This window comes from Diabrotica virgifera, chromosome 1 (assembly GCF_917563875.1).
Source record: "Diabrotica virgifera virgifera chromosome 1, PGI_DIABVI_V3a".
NCBI lineage: Eukaryota > Metazoa > Arthropoda > Insecta > Coleoptera > Chrysomelidae > Diabrotica > Diabrotica virgifera.
Window position 1 is genome coordinate 263,783,450 of NC_065443.1, and position 18,936 is coordinate 263,802,385.

At 30.8% G+C, this 18,936-nt stretch overlaps 1 protein-coding gene across 1 annotated transcript in view; it reads left to right on the top strand.

Annotated features, from left to right (window-relative positions):
- The window catches only part of LOC114344856 (synaptogyrin), a 108,144-nt gene that overhangs the window by 71,160 nt on the left and 18,048 nt on the right, over positions 1–18,936 (top strand). The window contains exons 2-3 of the mRNA XM_050649822.1: positions 824–1,061; positions 6,125–6,264. Of these exons, the coding sequence (XP_050505779.1) occupies positions 824–1,061; positions 6,125–6,264 (378 nt within the window). The remainder of the gene's footprint in view (positions 1–823; positions 1,062–6,124; positions 6,265–18,936) is intronic.

Below are 18,936 nucleotides of genomic sequence, written 5' to 3' on the forward strand. Positions count from 1 at the left end.
AGTCTTGTTTTTTAATCACATAGGACGTAAAAAAATGAAAAAAAAAAACAATGAATTTTGGGAGTGAGAACATTTTGCCTAACGGGAGGTACCCTTTATTCAAAGGAAAAATTAAGGCGAGCAAATAGATATTCTCGTAGGCATCTTTCAGTGCGTCACAGTTTTTCGATTTCTTTTTAACCCATTAAGTTGGAATTGACAGAAAAAAAGGCACGCTTGTGATTAAAATCATTTATAACATTTATTCTAGTTGTTGATAGATGGCGCTATAAGCGAACAAAAAATTATTTATGTATTATCTATACTCTCTACGACTATAATCTGTACAATTTATAAAACTAAACAAATCAAAGAACATACCTTTTTTTAAATGTAATAAACACAATTATTGGTTTGTTTTTATAACAAACTACGATTACGATTCTGACAACTGCAGTTTTAATAGGGCGTTTTATCGATTGTCATTTGTTTCGAGCTTCGTAGAGTCGCTTCTAGAGCTTCTTCGTAGAGCTTCTTCGTATAGTCGTAGAGATATGTAATAGGTAAATAATCAGTAAATCGATAAACCTAAATCTTTTTTTTTTTCGATTATAGCGCCATCTATCAACAACTGGAATAACTGTTATACATGTGTATGTATCACGGACGTGCCTTTTTTGTCACTTGCGTCACACTGAAAGAAGCCACTGAGAAGAACCATACATAATTTATTCAAGATTTCTGTTTTTCAAACTTATTTTACATATACATCTACTTTTCAATATCCTGAACTTAATCATCTGCGGCTTCTTGGAATAAATGTTGACATAAATGTTTGTTTCAGCTCTTCTCTGTCATCATATTTGGATGTATATCATCTCAGGGTTGGAAATTTGACCTTGCAAAGAAAAGGCATCTTTGTCTCTACAACGATGACGCTAATGCATGTAATTACGGCGTTGGAATAAGTGTTATAGCATTTTTGGCCAGTATGGGACTGCTTGTTGGGGAATATCTTTTTGAACAGATGTCATCAGTCAAGACAAGGAAGCACTTCGTGCTGGGTGATTTGGGATTCTCTGGTAAGAAATATTATACTTATCTTATGCATTTCTTTTTTGCTTTGGTGACTTAAATTTAGAGAGTTGGGGGAAATCACCGGAGAACTATTTACAGTATTCATTACTACTTGAACTTTTTTTCATTACTCTTTGAAGACACAAAATTTGAAGGAATTTTAAGTGTCCTATGTTATGTTGGTTAAAAAACATGATTGCAGATTTAAATGTAACATTTATTTAGCAAGAGGAGGTCATGTAGGTATCCTCTCTGAGCTCGTAGGTAGAGGGGATAATTAAAAATTCGCGAGCGCCAGTAGTGACAAGTCAGTGAACTTTTACTGGACATTTGACGTTCTGCATTAAGAGTTGCATATTTGGTTGCATATAATTTTTACTAAATGTCTCATTTAAAATACCGAAAGTTCCTTAGAATAAACAAAAAGTTTCTTTTGAACGCGATATTTAAAATTAAAAATCAGACTAAATTTTCTCTTTTTTTCACCCCTGTAACTGATTAAAATAAATAGAAATTTTCAGGGACTTTTTACCCTCGATAATAATGTAGTCTTTCATTTTGCGTTTAAATTTTTCAAATATACTTATTGGTTCTCTCAGGATTCGAAAAAAAGTAATATACATTTAAAAAGAGTTGGCCCGAAATTTTACGTTTTAGTTAATTATTTAAGTGCAATAAATGCACAATTTAATATTTAAGAAGTATTATACTATAATTATATTAATTATTATACTTTTTTGCAGAATAAATTTTTTCTAATATTATCTGTCCACATAAACTTCAAAACGATAAGCAAAATCTTAAAATAATCATAATGAATAATAAATTCTGTACTTAATGATATTCATTGTCGAGTACAATCCAATTACTTCTTTACCATTGTTTGTTTATGTTTGTAATGTTTGTTTATACCATTTATATCGGCCATTTTCTTGCATTCGACCTGCCCTCTATATTCCGTTTCAATCGCGAATAGACGCTATTTTACTAAACATCAACTTCAGAATATATTTTTTATTCGTAAAATATAGGGATTTTTTTTATTTCAAAATATGAGGTTATCTAGAATGATATTAAAGTCAAATAAAAAAATAATGAGTTAAAAATTAAAAATACTTTTGAATTTATTAAAGAAAAACCTACGCTGGGGTCACAATTTCCCCCGCTTGGTCATCCGAAGGTTAAACGCGTCTTCCTCAAAACGCTTTGTTTAAATGCTTTAGACATTTTAACTCAAAAACTACTTGACCGACTCACCTTGAATTTTTTATAAATTTTCTTTAGACATTCCTTGAGGTAACTCTGTCGAGATATTTCTTGTTTTATGCTTATTTTTTGTTTAACAGTAATAAATACATATGTTGATTTTCACCATTTTGCAAAAAAAAAATCGTTGTTTTGAGTTCTGAGTGATACGAAAAAGTCAAAAGTGGATAAAACTAAAAAACCCGACTGCGTTACCTCGAGAAACTCATAAGCAAATAAAATCTTTTTGAATTTTTTGTTTACCATGATCCAATGATGAGTTCTGATGTCCACCGCAAAATTCATTGTTTTTTGAGGTGTCTTCAAAAATTTGCTACCGTTGGCTTATTTTTCAATATTTTGTTTGAATTTTTTTTAATAATTAACTATTTTTAATGGGAAGTAAGCCACAGTTTTACTAAAAAAATGATTTTATTAACGTTTCGACGTCCAAATCGGATGCCGTTGTCAAAATCCGATTTGGACGTCGAAACATTAATAAAATCGTTTTTTTTTTAGTTAAAAATTGTGGCTTTTTTCCCATTAAAAATAGTTAACTGCAAAAATGCCACAAAAAAATAGCTTCAGAACAACATTTTTTTTAATAATCTATGAATTGTTGTACTCAATATGCTTATTTAATTTAAAAGTAAAATAGTTCTACCATACTTAAAAAAAAAAAAAGAATGTGTGTATACTTTGTACGCACGTAAGAAGTTATACTATATTATATTTATAATTTCAACAAAATCAATATATTATCTACATTAAACAGTTTTTTGTATTGCATTAAAATATTAAATTAATTTTAGAAAGAACTAAAAGAATACCAAAAAAAAATATGCATTGTCCGGGATTCGAAGGTGGGACCTTCCGATCTCTAGGCGAATGCTCTATCGACGAGCTACCGAGGTTACCCTTACGTACGATTATTTCTCGGTCATAATAATGACAATCGCGGTGACACATAGATAATTGAATAAACATTTTCAATAATATTTATTACCGTACTCCCAAATACACAAAAATTATAATAAATATATTTACTAAAAACACTAAACTAATATATTCTTTTCACGCACACATTAGTTGCGCTATATACTTAATTTAAAAAATTTAGCGACTAACACCATACTGTCGTTGTGCGCATGCGCCGGGAATGTTAAAATTTCACCCTCAATCGCGCCTAAAGAAGTATAACTTCAAAAAAATTCCTAAAATGTGCTTGAAATGTTGATTTCAAACCCTACGCCCCCCTTACCCCCTTAAGGATAACTATGACAAGATTTTGATAGGCAACCCATGCAAATAATATTTGTCTGTATATACATGCAAATGTATGAAACTGAATAAAAAAAATGTTTCATCCGGAAAGCCGATGAGTGCAGGTCGACCTAGATTCGGATCCCGTACTATCGGTAGTTGCTTGTAGTCCATGTGGTGAGACCGCTTCCGTCTGAAAAAATTTCTGATTCGGTTTCCTTGTGGATTCCTATTAAAAAATGTCCCCTTTAACGACGTTCTACACCTTCGGCAAAGAATTAAGGATTTGCATGAAATTTTAGTATGTTATAGTTTACTTCAAAAAACTAAGACTTGATTTTTAAAAACTTGTTTTACCGTGCCGTTTAATTACTATTAAGGGTCAAAGTTAAGTTTTAACATTGGCTCTTATGGGAATTCGTAAAAAGTTAATAACTTTTGACCCAAATTTACGATTTTAAATTATTTGTGCTTAAATTAAAGGTTTTTTTGTAAGGAATAACATATTAAAAAATGAGGATTGTTTACCGTACCATTTATTTTTAATTTATTAATTATAATTATTTCCTTAATTTATTCCGTAATTTATTATAATTTATTTTTATAAAGTATTCAATACTAAAACATATGATTTGAGTATTCTGCTATAAATGCATTGTTACCAACTTTCGCTTGCACATAAGTTTCCCCTCCTTTCCTCTGAGAGGTATACCCCGCAACGAAGGTGTAGAACGTTTCGAGTTATAAAAATGATTTTTAATCTTTATTAGAAAAATGCCAAAATACGCATAGGCTTAAAACTGATATTTAAATTAGTATTTTTGAGGTTGCCAGATACGTAAATTGAAGATTGAACAGTCAGCTTCAAGATTCTGAAGAGTAATCGCGTCTAACCTTAAATTTATACCGATTTTTTTTTTAATTGTTAAATATGCTTGTTTATCCGATTTTTTTGCCGGTGCGGCGTGCTCTATTTCAAAAATCTCCTATTTTCTTCCGAAATAGCTATTTGTATAACAAGGGAGGAAAGTGCTACTTTTCCTCCCGAGAATGAAGTTTACTGCCCGACGCGTAGCGGAGGGCAGTAATCATTCAAGGGAGGAAAAGGCACTTTACTCCCATGTTATACATATGGTTTTTCCACCTTCCTCAAATAACAAGTCATTTTTTCATTTTTACTTAATTTATTTATGTAACTAACCAACAAAATTTATTAGAACTAAAACTAACAAGTACGTACAATATAACTGTCAACTGTCAAATATAAGTCAAATTAATAATGTAAACATTGTTAAATCAAAATAACAATTTACTGTTTTTTACCATTCTGCAAAATACAGAGTGTTTTATAAAGAAACGTTAAAATGTATAGAAACTTACGTAATAGAAAATAGATATTGTACAGGGCGTCAATAAGTTACATTTCATGAATGAAATACCATGACGTCACTTTTACTTTTCCTCCCTAGGGAGGAAAAATATTTTCCTCCCTAGGGAGGAAAAGTACAACTTTGCTCCCTACAATCAGGTCCGGAAAAGTATACTTTCGGTAGAGGTAGGTGGAAAAATATTTTTTCTAGATTCTTTGGGATATTCTAAATAAAATAAGTTTCTTGACATTTTTCTCAAAAGTTAACAGTTTTAAAGTTATAAGCGATTTAAAATCCGCAAAATGACAAAATACCGCATTTTTGGATTTATATCGCTTATAACTTTAAAACTGGTATCTTTTGAGAAAAAATGTCAAGAAACTTATTTTATTTAGAATGTTCGAAAAAATCTAAAAAAATATTTTTTGGAGGAAAATTGGAGATTTTTTAAACAGAGCACGCCGCACCGGCAAAAAAATCGGATGGACATGCATGTTTAACAATTAAAACACAAGGATTTAAATTAAGGTTAGACGCAATCACTCTTCAGAATCTAGCTGAATGTTTGATCTTCAATTTAAGTATCTGGCAACCTCAAAAATACTAATTTAAATATGAGTTTTTAGGCTCGAAAATGCGTATTTTCGCATTTTTCAGATTTTAAATCGCCTATAACTCGAAAACTATCAATTTTTGAGAAAATTTACGAGATACCTTTCTTGTTTAGAATGATCCACAAAACTAAAAAAATTATGTTCCGGGGCAAAAAAACGTGATCTTTTGTATTTGTTTAAAAAAATTGTTTAAACAATTTCTGCCCAAAAATTCCGCCCGGCTCCCTTCAGATTTGTTTAAAGGGGACATTTTCGAATAGGAATCCACAAAGAAACCGAATCAGAAGTTTTTCCAGACGGGAGCGGTCTCACCACATGACTATTGGTCTATTGAGGGATGGTGACGGAGTTGAGATATATTTTGCAGAGCTGTTATAGATGGCGATCAAATTATGTTTAAAGGAACTGTCATTTCAGAGGGATTAATTTTAGTAAACACGTGGATAGTACTTGTCGCTATTTCAACACTACTACATAAATTGAACGTGGAAGGTATAATCAGAATTTATTTTCCTATTTATGTGGCATTACGCCTTCATTCAAAAATGTTATACTAACGAAACAAAATATTTTTAGCTTTCTGGGCATTCCTCTATTTTGTTGGATTTTGGTACCTTGCTAGCCAGTGGGGAAAATCCGAACCACCTCCAAACGGTGTTGGTGTAAACAACGTTCAGGCTGCCATAGCTTTTTCATTTTTTTCCATATTTGCATGGGTAAGTACAAATCGAAAAAACACATTCTTAGGGCCGGTTGTTCGAACGCTTATCAACAATGATCATTATCAAATATTTAATTACTGTCACCAACTGTCAATGTCAACTTTGTTTGGGTTGCTGAAAACATAATATGAAATTACTTAATCAATTATGTTAATAATTGTTATGCTAATTGATTAACTAATCTCATAATTTTAATCAATTATTGTTTTCAGCAACCCAATAAAAGTTGACATTGACAGTTTTGGTGACAGTAATTAAATATTTGATAGTGATCATTGTTGATTAGCGTTCGAACAACCGGCCCTTATTTATTTTTATTCTAAAATATTATATTGAAAATAATCCTATTTTACTACTGGATAAGGAAATGAGTCAATACTCGCAATCTTATAGTTTGTATGTTATTTATTAGTTGTTATACAATCATGGGGCAACCGGTTTCGAAGTACATTTTATGCTTCATCTTCAGGCCCAGTACATAGAGTCTTCACATATATGGCATCCTAAGAAACCTTTTTTAAAAATTTTGGCATGTAAATTTGTGAATGATGTCCCAGTTTTAAATTTAAATGTTTTTACACCTTTACAAACATTAAACACAAAATAAAAACAACTGCATTAAAAAAGTTTGAGACAAAAAACGACTGTAGCTATAAAAGATCCATCATCCTACAACACAATATTTAAAATTAAACTAGTCTGCCTTTTGATGGGGCTGGTGACTTCCGGGAATATCTTTGGCTGTAGAACAGTTCCAAATACTGATATCTGGTAGTTTGTATATGTGAAGACTCTATATATTGGGCCTGAAGATGAAGCATAAAATGTAAGCTTCGAAACCGGTTGCCCCATGATTGTAACGACTAATAAATAACATACAAACTATAAGATTGCGAGTTTGACTCATTTCCTTATCCAGTAGTATAATGGACTCTCATGGGCAACCCTTTCATCATTTGAATCCTATTTTAATTTAACCCAAATCTCGATAAGTATGTACAGTTACGATCACTGAGTAGTTTTCACCTTAATTTTTTATGTTGTAATACCATTGTTTAAAAAAGAGTAGTTGGTCAACGCAATGAATAAATTTATTTGATTCTAATTGAGATAGTCACCAGATGTCACCACCTTGTCTCTCAGGGTCGCAACGTCACGCGTAACTACGATAAATCGAAAATGCATACAGTCCCTGCTCAATTTATTAGACTCACCCTAAAAATATCAGTTTTTTTTCTTTGAAACCCCTTAAAAGTATGTTCGAACTCATACGGTACTGCTGAATGGGTTAAATATCAATTACCTGATAATCGTGCTACATAATTAAGTTAAAGATGGTGAGACTTTTTGATTGAATTGTGAAAACTTGGTAGATGGCAATAGAATGGGCTAAAAGGGTACAATGACTCGACTTTTTTAACTTTAGTTTTTTAATTAAATTAGTGGTTGTAATTCAAATTTTCGTAAAATTTGCAGGTAAGTGTTAATATTAGTCTTTAGTAATGTTAGTTTTTAATTTGTTTAATTTATTTTAACATATTAATAAAAATATGTTAATTTCTAAAAGACGAATGTCTTCGTTTGGAATTTTTTCATATGGGTGATTGTAAAGATCTTTTTGTTGAGCAAATCTTTTCTGCTCTCTTCTGTTACTGCTCTATTAGAAAATACCACATGTACGAAAGAGAAATAGCAAAACAATATGGCTTATCTTTATCGTCAGTTCGAAGGTTGAGTCGAAAACTTAAAGAGAAACATCCTGTTACATCGGTTTGAAGGGGTCGGTACGGTAGAAAGATTTCAGTCACCCCCCAGAGGGCGAATAATTTTAAAGAATTTGGCTGTAAAACACAGAAGAGTCACCCATTGCGATATACGGAATAAATTTGAAGAATCAGAGTGTTCAGTATCGGAGTCCACTGTACGCCGAAATTTGTACAGTATGGGATTCAAATCTCATAGCCCAGTTGAGGAACCAAGAAAATAACCAACTATCACCACAAATGCTCAAAAAACGCTTAGCTTGGGCCTATTTGCATAAAGATGCTATTGCCATATAATTTTTGTGCAAATTGGCCGAAACTAAGCTTTTCTTTGACATTTGTGGTGATGGTTTTGGTTCCGTAACTGGCCTATGACATTTGAATCCCATACTGTACAAATTTCGGCGTACAGTGGACTCCGATACTGAACACTCTGATTCTTCCAATTTATTGGTTATATTGCTAGGGGTGACTCTTCTGTGTTTTACAGACAAATTCTTTAAAATTCGTTGCCCTCTGTTGTAACATGCCCAATTCGTTGGATGTAACAGGATGTGTCTCTTTAATTTCTTAGCCCAACCTTCGAACTGACGATAAAGATATGCCATATTTTTTTTGCTATTTATCTTTGATACATGTGGTATTTTCTAATAGAGCAGTAAAAGAAGAGATTTGCTTAACAGATAGATTTTTACAATTACTCATATGAAAAAATTTCAATCCGAGATATTTGTCTTTTAAAAATTAACATATTTGTATTAATATCTTAAAATAAATTAAACAAATTAAAATAAACATTAATATAGAACAATATTAATCACTGCATCACTGCAAATTTTATGAAAACTGAACACCAATCACTAATTTAACAAAAAAACCAAAGTTGAAAAAAAGTCGAGTCCTTGTGCATTTTATTCTATTGCATTATTCTATTATTGAGCACATTCTATTACCATCTGTCAAGTTTTCACAATTCAAAATTTTTTTTACCATTTTTAACTTTAATTATGTATCAAAATTATTAAGTGATTATTATTTAACCCAATTAGCAGTTCCGTATCACTTTGAAGATACATTTAAGGTGCTTGAAATTTAACAACCTGCTTTTTCTAAAGTGAATCTAATAAATTGAGCAGGGTCTGTAGACACCAAGTTGGATACGATCCTAGTCATAACACACCAACTCGCATACATATTAAGAAAAATAAATATATGGAAGAATATATTAGAAATTGAATTAATGATGTCATGCTATTATATGTATAAAGTATAGTAAATCCCTACGCCCTACATGATATACCTGTAAAATTTCATAAAAATCGGTCAAGCCTTTTCGGAGGAGTATGATAACCAACACTGTTACAGGAGAATTTTATATTTGTAGAAGTAGCCGTGAATTAAATAAAAAAAAAGTGGCTAAATTTGACCGTAATTAACCAAGGCGAATTTTTTTTTTCAAAAATTCTTGTAAAAATACTAGCTTTTCACATCTCATAGTAGACTTAGTCTACAGTCAATATTAACAAAGTTATTCAAGTAAAATGTTTTTGGAAAGGTAAACATGACTTTTTATCGATTTTTTAAAATGTATGCCTTGAAAATATAAGTATTCTTCTTTGATGTGGCTTCCACAGAATTGCTGTATCATTATTATTTTCTGAGCAATAACAGTGCAAAAAAGCTCTGTAGGATAAACAAATTAAATAAAATTTAAACTAATTGACGAATCGTCTTGAAATTTTTTGTGTATTTTACGGACTCTTCGACTCTACTTTTCATGCAATGTCAAAGTCTTAAGTTCATTTTTGCAAAAGTTATAGCAAATTTTTTATTTTCGAAACTTTAGTCTTATTTTGCAATTACCGAAGCTATAAATGATCGTACCAACATTCAAAAACTGCCACTTTAAACCTTTGCTCATCTACTAAAAGATGAATACTCTAAATAAGATATTTAATTACTCTATTTTTACACCTGTACCGATTTAAACGAAAAAACTGCGATTTATGACCCGTATTTGTTAATAACTAAAATTCTCGTCCGAACTGTGACGGGCATTTTTGTATTTATAATGTATTAGGTATATAGTACCCAAAAAACCCATTTGCAACCTGGTTGGTCAAATGTCCCGACAAAAACCTTATTTCCCTGGACTATAAAGTTAAACCGGTTAAACGTAAACAGTAACGAAATAAACATTCAAAGAGGTGACAGACAGGGAGACACTTTTAAGGGGAAAGGCGCAAAATGTCGCCTGTCAAAATTTTCAATGTATTCATTTTTTCGAATCCTGAGAAAACTAATAAGTATTTTTGAAAAATTTAAACGCAGAATGAAAGATTACGTTATTGCCGAGGGACGCAAGTTCCTGAAAACTTCTAATGTTTATTTTAATACGTTACAGGGATGAAAATAAAAGAGAAAATATAGTGTGATTTTTAGTAATTGCAAATATTTCATTTAAAAGCAACTTTTTATTTATTCTAAAGGACTTTCCGTCCTCGGTAATAACGTAATCTTTCATTCTGCGTTTACATTTTTCAAAAATACGTTCTTACTAGTTTTCTCAGGATTCGAAAAACAAAATGAAAAATGAAAATTTTGACAGGCAACATTTTGCGCCTTTCCCCTTAAGTGGTAATTTACTTAATTATACTTAGACGGGACAATTCTAAAATTCCTAAAAATATTAAAAAAATAGACTACAAAAGTAAACTATAGATATGTCTTACAACAACCAACATAATAAATATTAATTAAAAAAAACCTGAACAATGTTTAAAATTCATTCCAATAATTCTCAGAGCACATTAACTCAATATTTGTGAGATAAATTGTAAAATTGAATATATATGAAGCATGCAACATTCTGGAAAATGTGAACGACAGATGTGGATCTTTATTCGATATCAATAAAATAAAAACGAATAAAAATATGCCATCTACATCTAAGGCCTTTTATTACCAATGCTTAACCCAGTTAAATGGGTTAAAGGTTAAACTTTTAAAGAGTCTATTAAATGAGCGTGTACACTGTGCGGCAATAAACACAGAAAATAAAATTTAATCCTATTTATATTACACACGTACAGAGTGGTTTGTTGCTGTAAATATATTGATCCTTAAAAATCTGATTAAGAATGATCTCTCTTTTTGTCAATGTCTTCTTTTCAGATGTTTGTGAGGCACGAAGTTGTATTTCCTCTTATCCCTATTAGGGCAGTAAATGAGGGTATTTGGCTCCGAATTCCATCCTACTACATCGATTTACTTGATATTTTCACAGTAAGTAGGGAATAGCTCAAGAAACAAAGTCTACCCTATGCAGATGTGCGCTTTTATCTTGGAGGTGGTTCCCACCCCTTCTCGCGGGTGTTTTGGTTAAAATAGCCACGGAAAAGGCTAGAGAACCTAATTTTAAGCAAAAACTGTTCTATGATTATTTTTTGAAAACTCAATACTTTTTGAGTTATTCGTGGTTGAAAATTGGCCATTTTCATTGAAAAAGGATACCTTTTCGGACGGATTTTTGCGAATACCTTAAAAACTATGCATCTAACAAAAAAACTATATAAAATATTTCTGTAGGTTATAAAAAAAATCTTCTAGTTAAAATACAAAGAGGGATATGGTAGGTAAAAAGAGTTTGTTTTTCTGCTGCATGCTCAAATCGGTGTATTCAACTTGAAATAACAGAGCAACTGTCGATTTTGGGTGTATAATGATACTTATAATTTTTGTATTTCTTGAAAAGACCTTTAAAACGAGCAATACTAATTGTCGATTACATGCAAACTAAGCGAGATATTCTGCAAAAAAGTTAATGACTAATGTATTTTAAGAAGAAATGAGAAGTTTATTTAACCCCTCATCCATCAGAATTTAAATACATCGTTTTCCTTCTACAATACTTTTTATTATAGTGTTATTTCTATGTTCAAACAATTGGATTTAAATGAATGGTTTTTGAAAAAAAAATAAGATCAAATTATACAGCACATTTTTAAATTTTCTTAAAAATCTTCCTTTTTCTCCGTGTGACTGGAAAAAGATAAGAGATACGAAAAAGAGATACCACACAAAAATGTAGGGCTTTTTCAGATAAAAATTTCCTTTTTATTTTTCATTACTGTATCTATCATTTTCAAGTTACATGGAGAAAAATAAGATTTTTAAGAAAATTTAAAAATGCGCTCTATAATTTGAGATTTTTTTCAAAAACCATCCATTTTAAACCCGTCCAACTTTTTGAACATAGAAATAACACTATAATAAAAAAATCCACAAGGAAAAAGTTTTCCTGTATACCATGTAATACAAAAAATAGTAAAATCCTTTATAAAAGGTATTAGACCTGGATCCCGCGTAAGAAAAAAAAGTTGATTAATAGCAAGCTGAAAATTTGTTAATAGCTTAACGGTGTCTAGTCGGACAAACAATGATGCACGGGAACAGTGAAACAGGGGAAGTTTTAACGGTGGAGCATGATGAACGTGTCGTCCTGACAAGTTTATGCTGGTGAAAAATAGCAAGTTGTTTTTAAGTTTATTCAATAGCCAACGTTATATAATATATGAAAAAATGTTTGTCCGACAAAAAGGTTGAGCATTTTAACAAGTCCGACACGTAGAACATGTCACATCACAGGAACTATGTTGGTGATGAATAGCAGTCTGATTTTTGCATGAGAGTTTAATGAAAGGTTAAAAAAGCAATTGGAAGTTCTGTCGGACAAAATGAATGGGAAATTTTCCTAGTCGGACATTCTAAACATGTAAGATATAGACAAAAATGTTGGTGATAAATAGCAAGCTAATTTTGATTTATTTATGTACAAATTATATTTTGTAACGCAAAAACTTATATGTCGGACAAAAAGTTTGGGCAAATCAAAGGAAATAAATAAAAAACATTTTTTCAGAATGACTTAGTCACATATTGATAAAGCTATTTTAGTTGTATATTATTATTTATATTCACATATTTGCATGTGCACATATATATACATGCACACTCCAAAAACCGTGAGGTAAGTATCAATGCATGTATATATTGCAAAACAATTATTTTTTTGGGTGGAGTTTGTTCTAGATATTCTCAAGATGACAATAAAAAATGTCAAAGAACATGTGAAAGCCATCTCTTAGGGTTTTCTAATTAGGCGCATCAGAAAGTACAAAAAATATCCTACAAAAAACGTTGTATACATTTTTTTCCATACTCAAATCTTAACCTTGTAAACAACATTGAAAAATTAGAAGAGTCTAAAACTTCGGTGCTTATAAGAATAGACGTAAATATGACACATTATGCTTAGAAGTATGTATTAGAAGGCTGCATTTGTCAGTGTGACACTTTGTGCTAAACAAAGTAGTATTTGAAAGTACATGGTCTCTGAGTTTCTGTTTGCCACGTGTGTTGGAAATTAAAATTTATATTAACTATGGAGTGTTTTTGTGTATATTTTTGAGTGTCAACAGTTTAAATTTTAAGTCGCCAAATCAAAAGTGAAACCATTCAACGGAACATTTTTGAGTAATTTTCGAACATTTTACAAAGTTAGTAGAATAATTGGTCATCAATTCAATGAGGTTCAGTTGCCAGATAATTGTGAAAGTTCTATTGAATATCATTCTTCGTGCTATAATGCGTTGCTTGATTGAAAAAGGGTACCTAAATAAATTATTACTAAAATTGTATAACGTAATTTTTCTCAACTTTCTACAAATGAAATAATAATGTAATTAATATTTCACATGGCAAGAAATAATTTGCTGCCAAAATAAATCGATTAGTTTAAATTTGAAGTTACGATTGCAATTTATTATGAATTATTGTCAAAAGTGACAGATTTTCTTAAATGGAAATGTATTCATAGACATAAGGGTAGACAGGGAATACAGTGCAAAAAGTGGATAGGTGGTCTATCTATCTCTTTTAACCAAGCGATCCCGCGCATGTGGCAGACAAAGATAGCTAGACCACTTAATCCATAATATAATTTGCCTGATCTACTATAAATGTATTACAGTGAGGTATCTAAATGATGTTGACATAAATCGAAAGATATCGATTGTAATTGATTGCAGGTACTTTTGACATAGAATAATCACCCCTTATTGAAATTTCAAAAATTATTTTTTTAAATTGTCCGACTACAAAATCTACCCCTTATTTTTTTCCGACAACAGTCATTCTTGGTAAGGAATAATTTACTTAATTAAATTTCGTCTTTGTCGGAAAGCTATTTATCACCGGCATTTTTGTCAATATCTTACTTGCTTAGAATGTCCGACTACGAAAACTTCCCATTAATTTTGTCGGACAGAACTTCCAATTGCTTTTTTAACCTTTCATTAAACTCTCATGCAAAAATCAGACTGCTATTCATCACCAACATAATTCCTGTGATGTGACATGTTCTACGTGTCGGACTCGTTAAAATGCCCAACATTTTTGTCGGACAAACATTTTCGCATATATTACATAACGTTGGCTATCGAATAAACTTAAAAACAACTCGCTATTTTTCACAATCATAAACTTGTCAGGACGACACGTTTATCATGCTCCACAGTTAAAACTTCCCCTGTTCCAGTGTTCCCATGCATCAAAGTTTGTCCGACTAGACACCGTTAAGCTATTAACAAATTTTCAGCTTGCTATTAATCAACTTTTCTTTCTTACGCGGGATCCAGGTCTGTATATTTAAAATCCCTAAAAAGGGCTACATCACAATCACATAACTAGTTTTCGAGTGGTTTACCAGTCATCATCAGTGCTTACGTGAAGTTTACATGCTAACCACCAATATATAATTTACAAAAATATTAGGGTCAAATTGTCACTTGCTGCTACACTTCCACCATGTGAACAAGCCAAATCACAGCTCAGATGTTACCTGGGGCATATTAGCAAATATTTCAAACATCCACGCTTAAGTCAGTATTTTCAACCGATGTTTCCTTGACGAATTACTCGTACAGGGCTTTGACCCTAATATTTTTGTAAATTATATCTCGGTGGTTAGCATGTAAACTTCACGTAAGCACTGATGATGACTGGTAAACCAGTCGAAAACTAGTTATGTGATTTTGATGTAGCCCTTTTTAGGGATTTTAAATATACCTTTTATAAAGGATTTTACTATTTTTTTTTACTATAATAAACGTATTGTAGTAGGAAAACGATGCATTTACATTTTTGATGGATGGGGGTTAAAATTACTTCTCATTTTTTCTTAAAATACATTGGTTATCAATTTTGTTTGCAGCTTATCTCGCTTAGTTTTAATGTAATGGACCTTTAATGTAGCTCATTTTAAAGGTCTTTTCAAGCACTACAAAAAGTATTGGTTGCATTATACACCTAAAATCGACCGTTTCTCTGTTATTTTAAGTTGAATACACCAATTTGAAAATGTACCAAAAAACAAACTATTTTCACCTACCATATCTCGTTTTGTATTATAACTAGAAGATTTATGAAGGAAAGTGTCTCTTTGATTTTTATAACCTACAATAATGTTTTATATAGTTTTTTTAGTTAGATGCATAGTAGACCAGTGCAGACAGCTCTAAAATGGACCAAAAAAATAAAAAATTAATAGCAGGATGAGACCAATTCCAAATGAAAGTACACATATTAGATAACATGTGGAACATTTTTCACCAAATCTGGATGAGGGGAACATGGGTTGGGGGAGCGTTTTTAGGGGTGAAAACGGTTAATTACGATTTGCGGCAAAACGGCACATCCTATCGAAAAAAGTTAAATCGTAAAGTTGTAGGCAATAAAAGGATCTACAACTTTTGTAAATAAACATTTTTCACATAACCTCAAAATATCCGAGAAAATCGGAAAATTCGATGTTTTTGATTTTATTTTTTTTTCTCACTGAAAAGAAAATTTTTTTTTACCAAATAAGGTGGAAACTTACCTCTTTCTGTCCCAAAATTTCTGTATAAAAATATTTTTTAAAACTCTTGTTTTTTATATTTAAGGGAAAATGTAAGCATTTTTTCAATTGAAAAATCTCCCGAAATTTTTTTAGCTTTTTTAAAGAAGTTGGCATTTTTTTGTTTATTGAAACCTCTATTTTCTGATGGTGTAAAAACATATACGTTACTGTGGAAAATTTTGTCACAAAAGGCAAAAATCGGAAATTTATTTTCAACCTCTCACCATTTTCAGATTCTCAGACGCAATATAAGTTGCATAGCGAGCAGGAACCAACGAACCTCTGTTAAAAATTTACTACACTAATGCCGTTGTCTGTGATTTTAAATTTTGTGAATAAATTATAGTTAAAAAAATAAAAAACACGCTTTTAAAGCACTAAAAATTTAAAAATAAAATATTACTAGCTTTAATTTTAAAAAATATTTTTAAATTTTTAGTGCTTTAAAAGCGTGTTTTTATTTATTTTTTTTTAAGTCGGCCTACTTACCTATAAACTACATTTTTTTAAACTTTTTTCTCATGAACCAAATTAAAAGTCGCAACAACTTTTTTAACGAAAAACTTTATTTAATACAAAAGAAAGTAATTATTATAATTTTAATGGCCAATTTTTCATCAATTAATTAAGTTTTTGCTTCTTTGATGGCATTTCTTCATCACATTCGGTAATGCTTACAGATTCTGCAGTTTCCTCTAAATCTTCTAGACCATCACGGTCTTCGTCTACATTTTCTTCATTTGGCGTTGGTTTCTCATCCATAATGTCATCATATTCATTAATATAAAAAAAAATGATTTTTCGACATTGGAGCATTTATCAGAAGTACAATTTAAACATAAATTGGTACATTTCAAACCATGCTTTCGGCACCCACATTTTTTGTCAACGTCAATCACATTTTTTTGTTCTTTAATATGTTTTAATAAATTTTCTGTTGTCTCCTTATTTTGAACATATCTCACTTTTTCTTTTTGAACCTTACGGATAGCACAAAAAGCATTTAGATTTATAATCAAAAGTAAGAGCGTCTTTATTAACTTGTTTTCCTTCCATTGCTTTTATTTGCCATGAATCAAGGTATTTAGTTATTAGAGCATCATCATTGTAATTTTTCTGACAACTTTTATGAATAAAAGCTGATGTCATATTTGCAAATTTTTTGTGTCTACGTCAAATCTTTTTTTACCAGACTCCACTAAACGTTTCAAAGCATTTTCTTTTATTTTATACAACTGCTTATTATCTGCCTCATTGCAGATTATACAAACAGATTCTTCCATATCCATAGTGATAATCTACAAATACAAAATCATGATTTTACAATTTTCTCTTTGAGTAAAACTAAATTTGCTTGTGCAAAAGAAAGAAATTATTGTTTGTTAATATTGTACTGACTGTACCTATTTCTAATTTATTTTGAAATATATTGTATTAAATTACTATTAAAAATTTGTTAATTAAAAAAATAAAAAAAATTCAGGTTATTTTAGTCATACTATTTATGAAAGAAAATGATATTATTTCATTGATTAATTGAGAATAAGACACAGGTAGTATTTACCTTTTTATGTAGATTCTACAATTTCCTTTAAAATAAATAAATTTGTCACTAAATTCTTTTCACAAAATTATGTTTAACACGTACGTTTGATTCACTATATGTGTCATCATGGTACACATAATGGCCGCGGTGCGGCGTCTGGCTGGGCCTTAGAATATAAAAGATTTATTTTATATTCTAAGGGCTGGGCTGCACCTACTCGCTATGCAACTTAAATTACGTCTGAGAATCTGAAAATGGTGAGGGGTTGAAAATAAATTTCCGATTTTTGCCTTTTGTGACAAAATTTTCCACAGTAATGTATATATTTTTTTACACCATCAGAAAATAGAGGTTTCAATAAACAAAAAAATGCCAACTTCTTTAAAAAAGCTAAAAAAATTTCGGGAAATTTTTCAATTGAAGAAATGCTTACATTTTCCCTTAAACATAAAAAACAAGAGATTTAAAAAATATTTTTAAACAAAAAAATTACAGCGTGTTTGGGACATAAAGAGGTAAGTTTCCACCATATTTGGTAAAAAAAAAAATTTTTTTCGGTGAGAAAAAAAAATAAAATCAAAAACATCGAATTTTCCAATTTTCTCGGATATTTTGAGGTTATGTGAAAAATGCTTATTTACAAAAGTTGTAGATCTTCTTATAGCCTACAACTTTGCGATTTAACTTTTTTCGATAGGATGTGCCGTTTTGCCGCAAATCGTAATTAACCGTTTTCACCCCTAAAAGCGCTCCCCAACCCATGTTCCACTCATCCAGATTTGGTGAAAAATGTTCTACATGTTATCTAATATGTGTACTTTCATTTGGAATTGGTCTCATCCTGCTATTAATTTTTTATTGTTTTTTTGCTATTTGCACTGGTCTATAGTTTTTAAGGTATTCGCAAAAAACCGTTCGAAAAGGTATTATGTTTCAATGAAAATGGCCAATTTTCAACCACGAATATCTCAAAAAGTATTGAGTTTTCAAAAAAAAATATAGAACAGTTTTTGCTTAGAATTAGGTTCTCTAGCGAATTCCGTGGTAATTTTAACCAAACAATTTTCCACCCCGAAGAAGGGATGGGAACCACCCCCAAAATAAGAGCACACATTGGCATAGGGTAGACTTTAAATTAGGAGATAACTAGAGGCTAGGCCCAAAATTTCATTAAAATCCATGCAGTAGGATAGAATTCGGAGATAATATCCCATTCTTGCTCCCATTGACTGGCGTATATGCGGGATAGGCGTTAGGAGAATTAAAGGACATCGCACACATCTTATGGAAAATATAATGTCACTCAAATTCAATAAAATTTATATGAATATATTCGTTTCAAATTAACGGTCAATTCTTATCATTGCACCAACTCTTAATTTTCAATAATAAGAGCA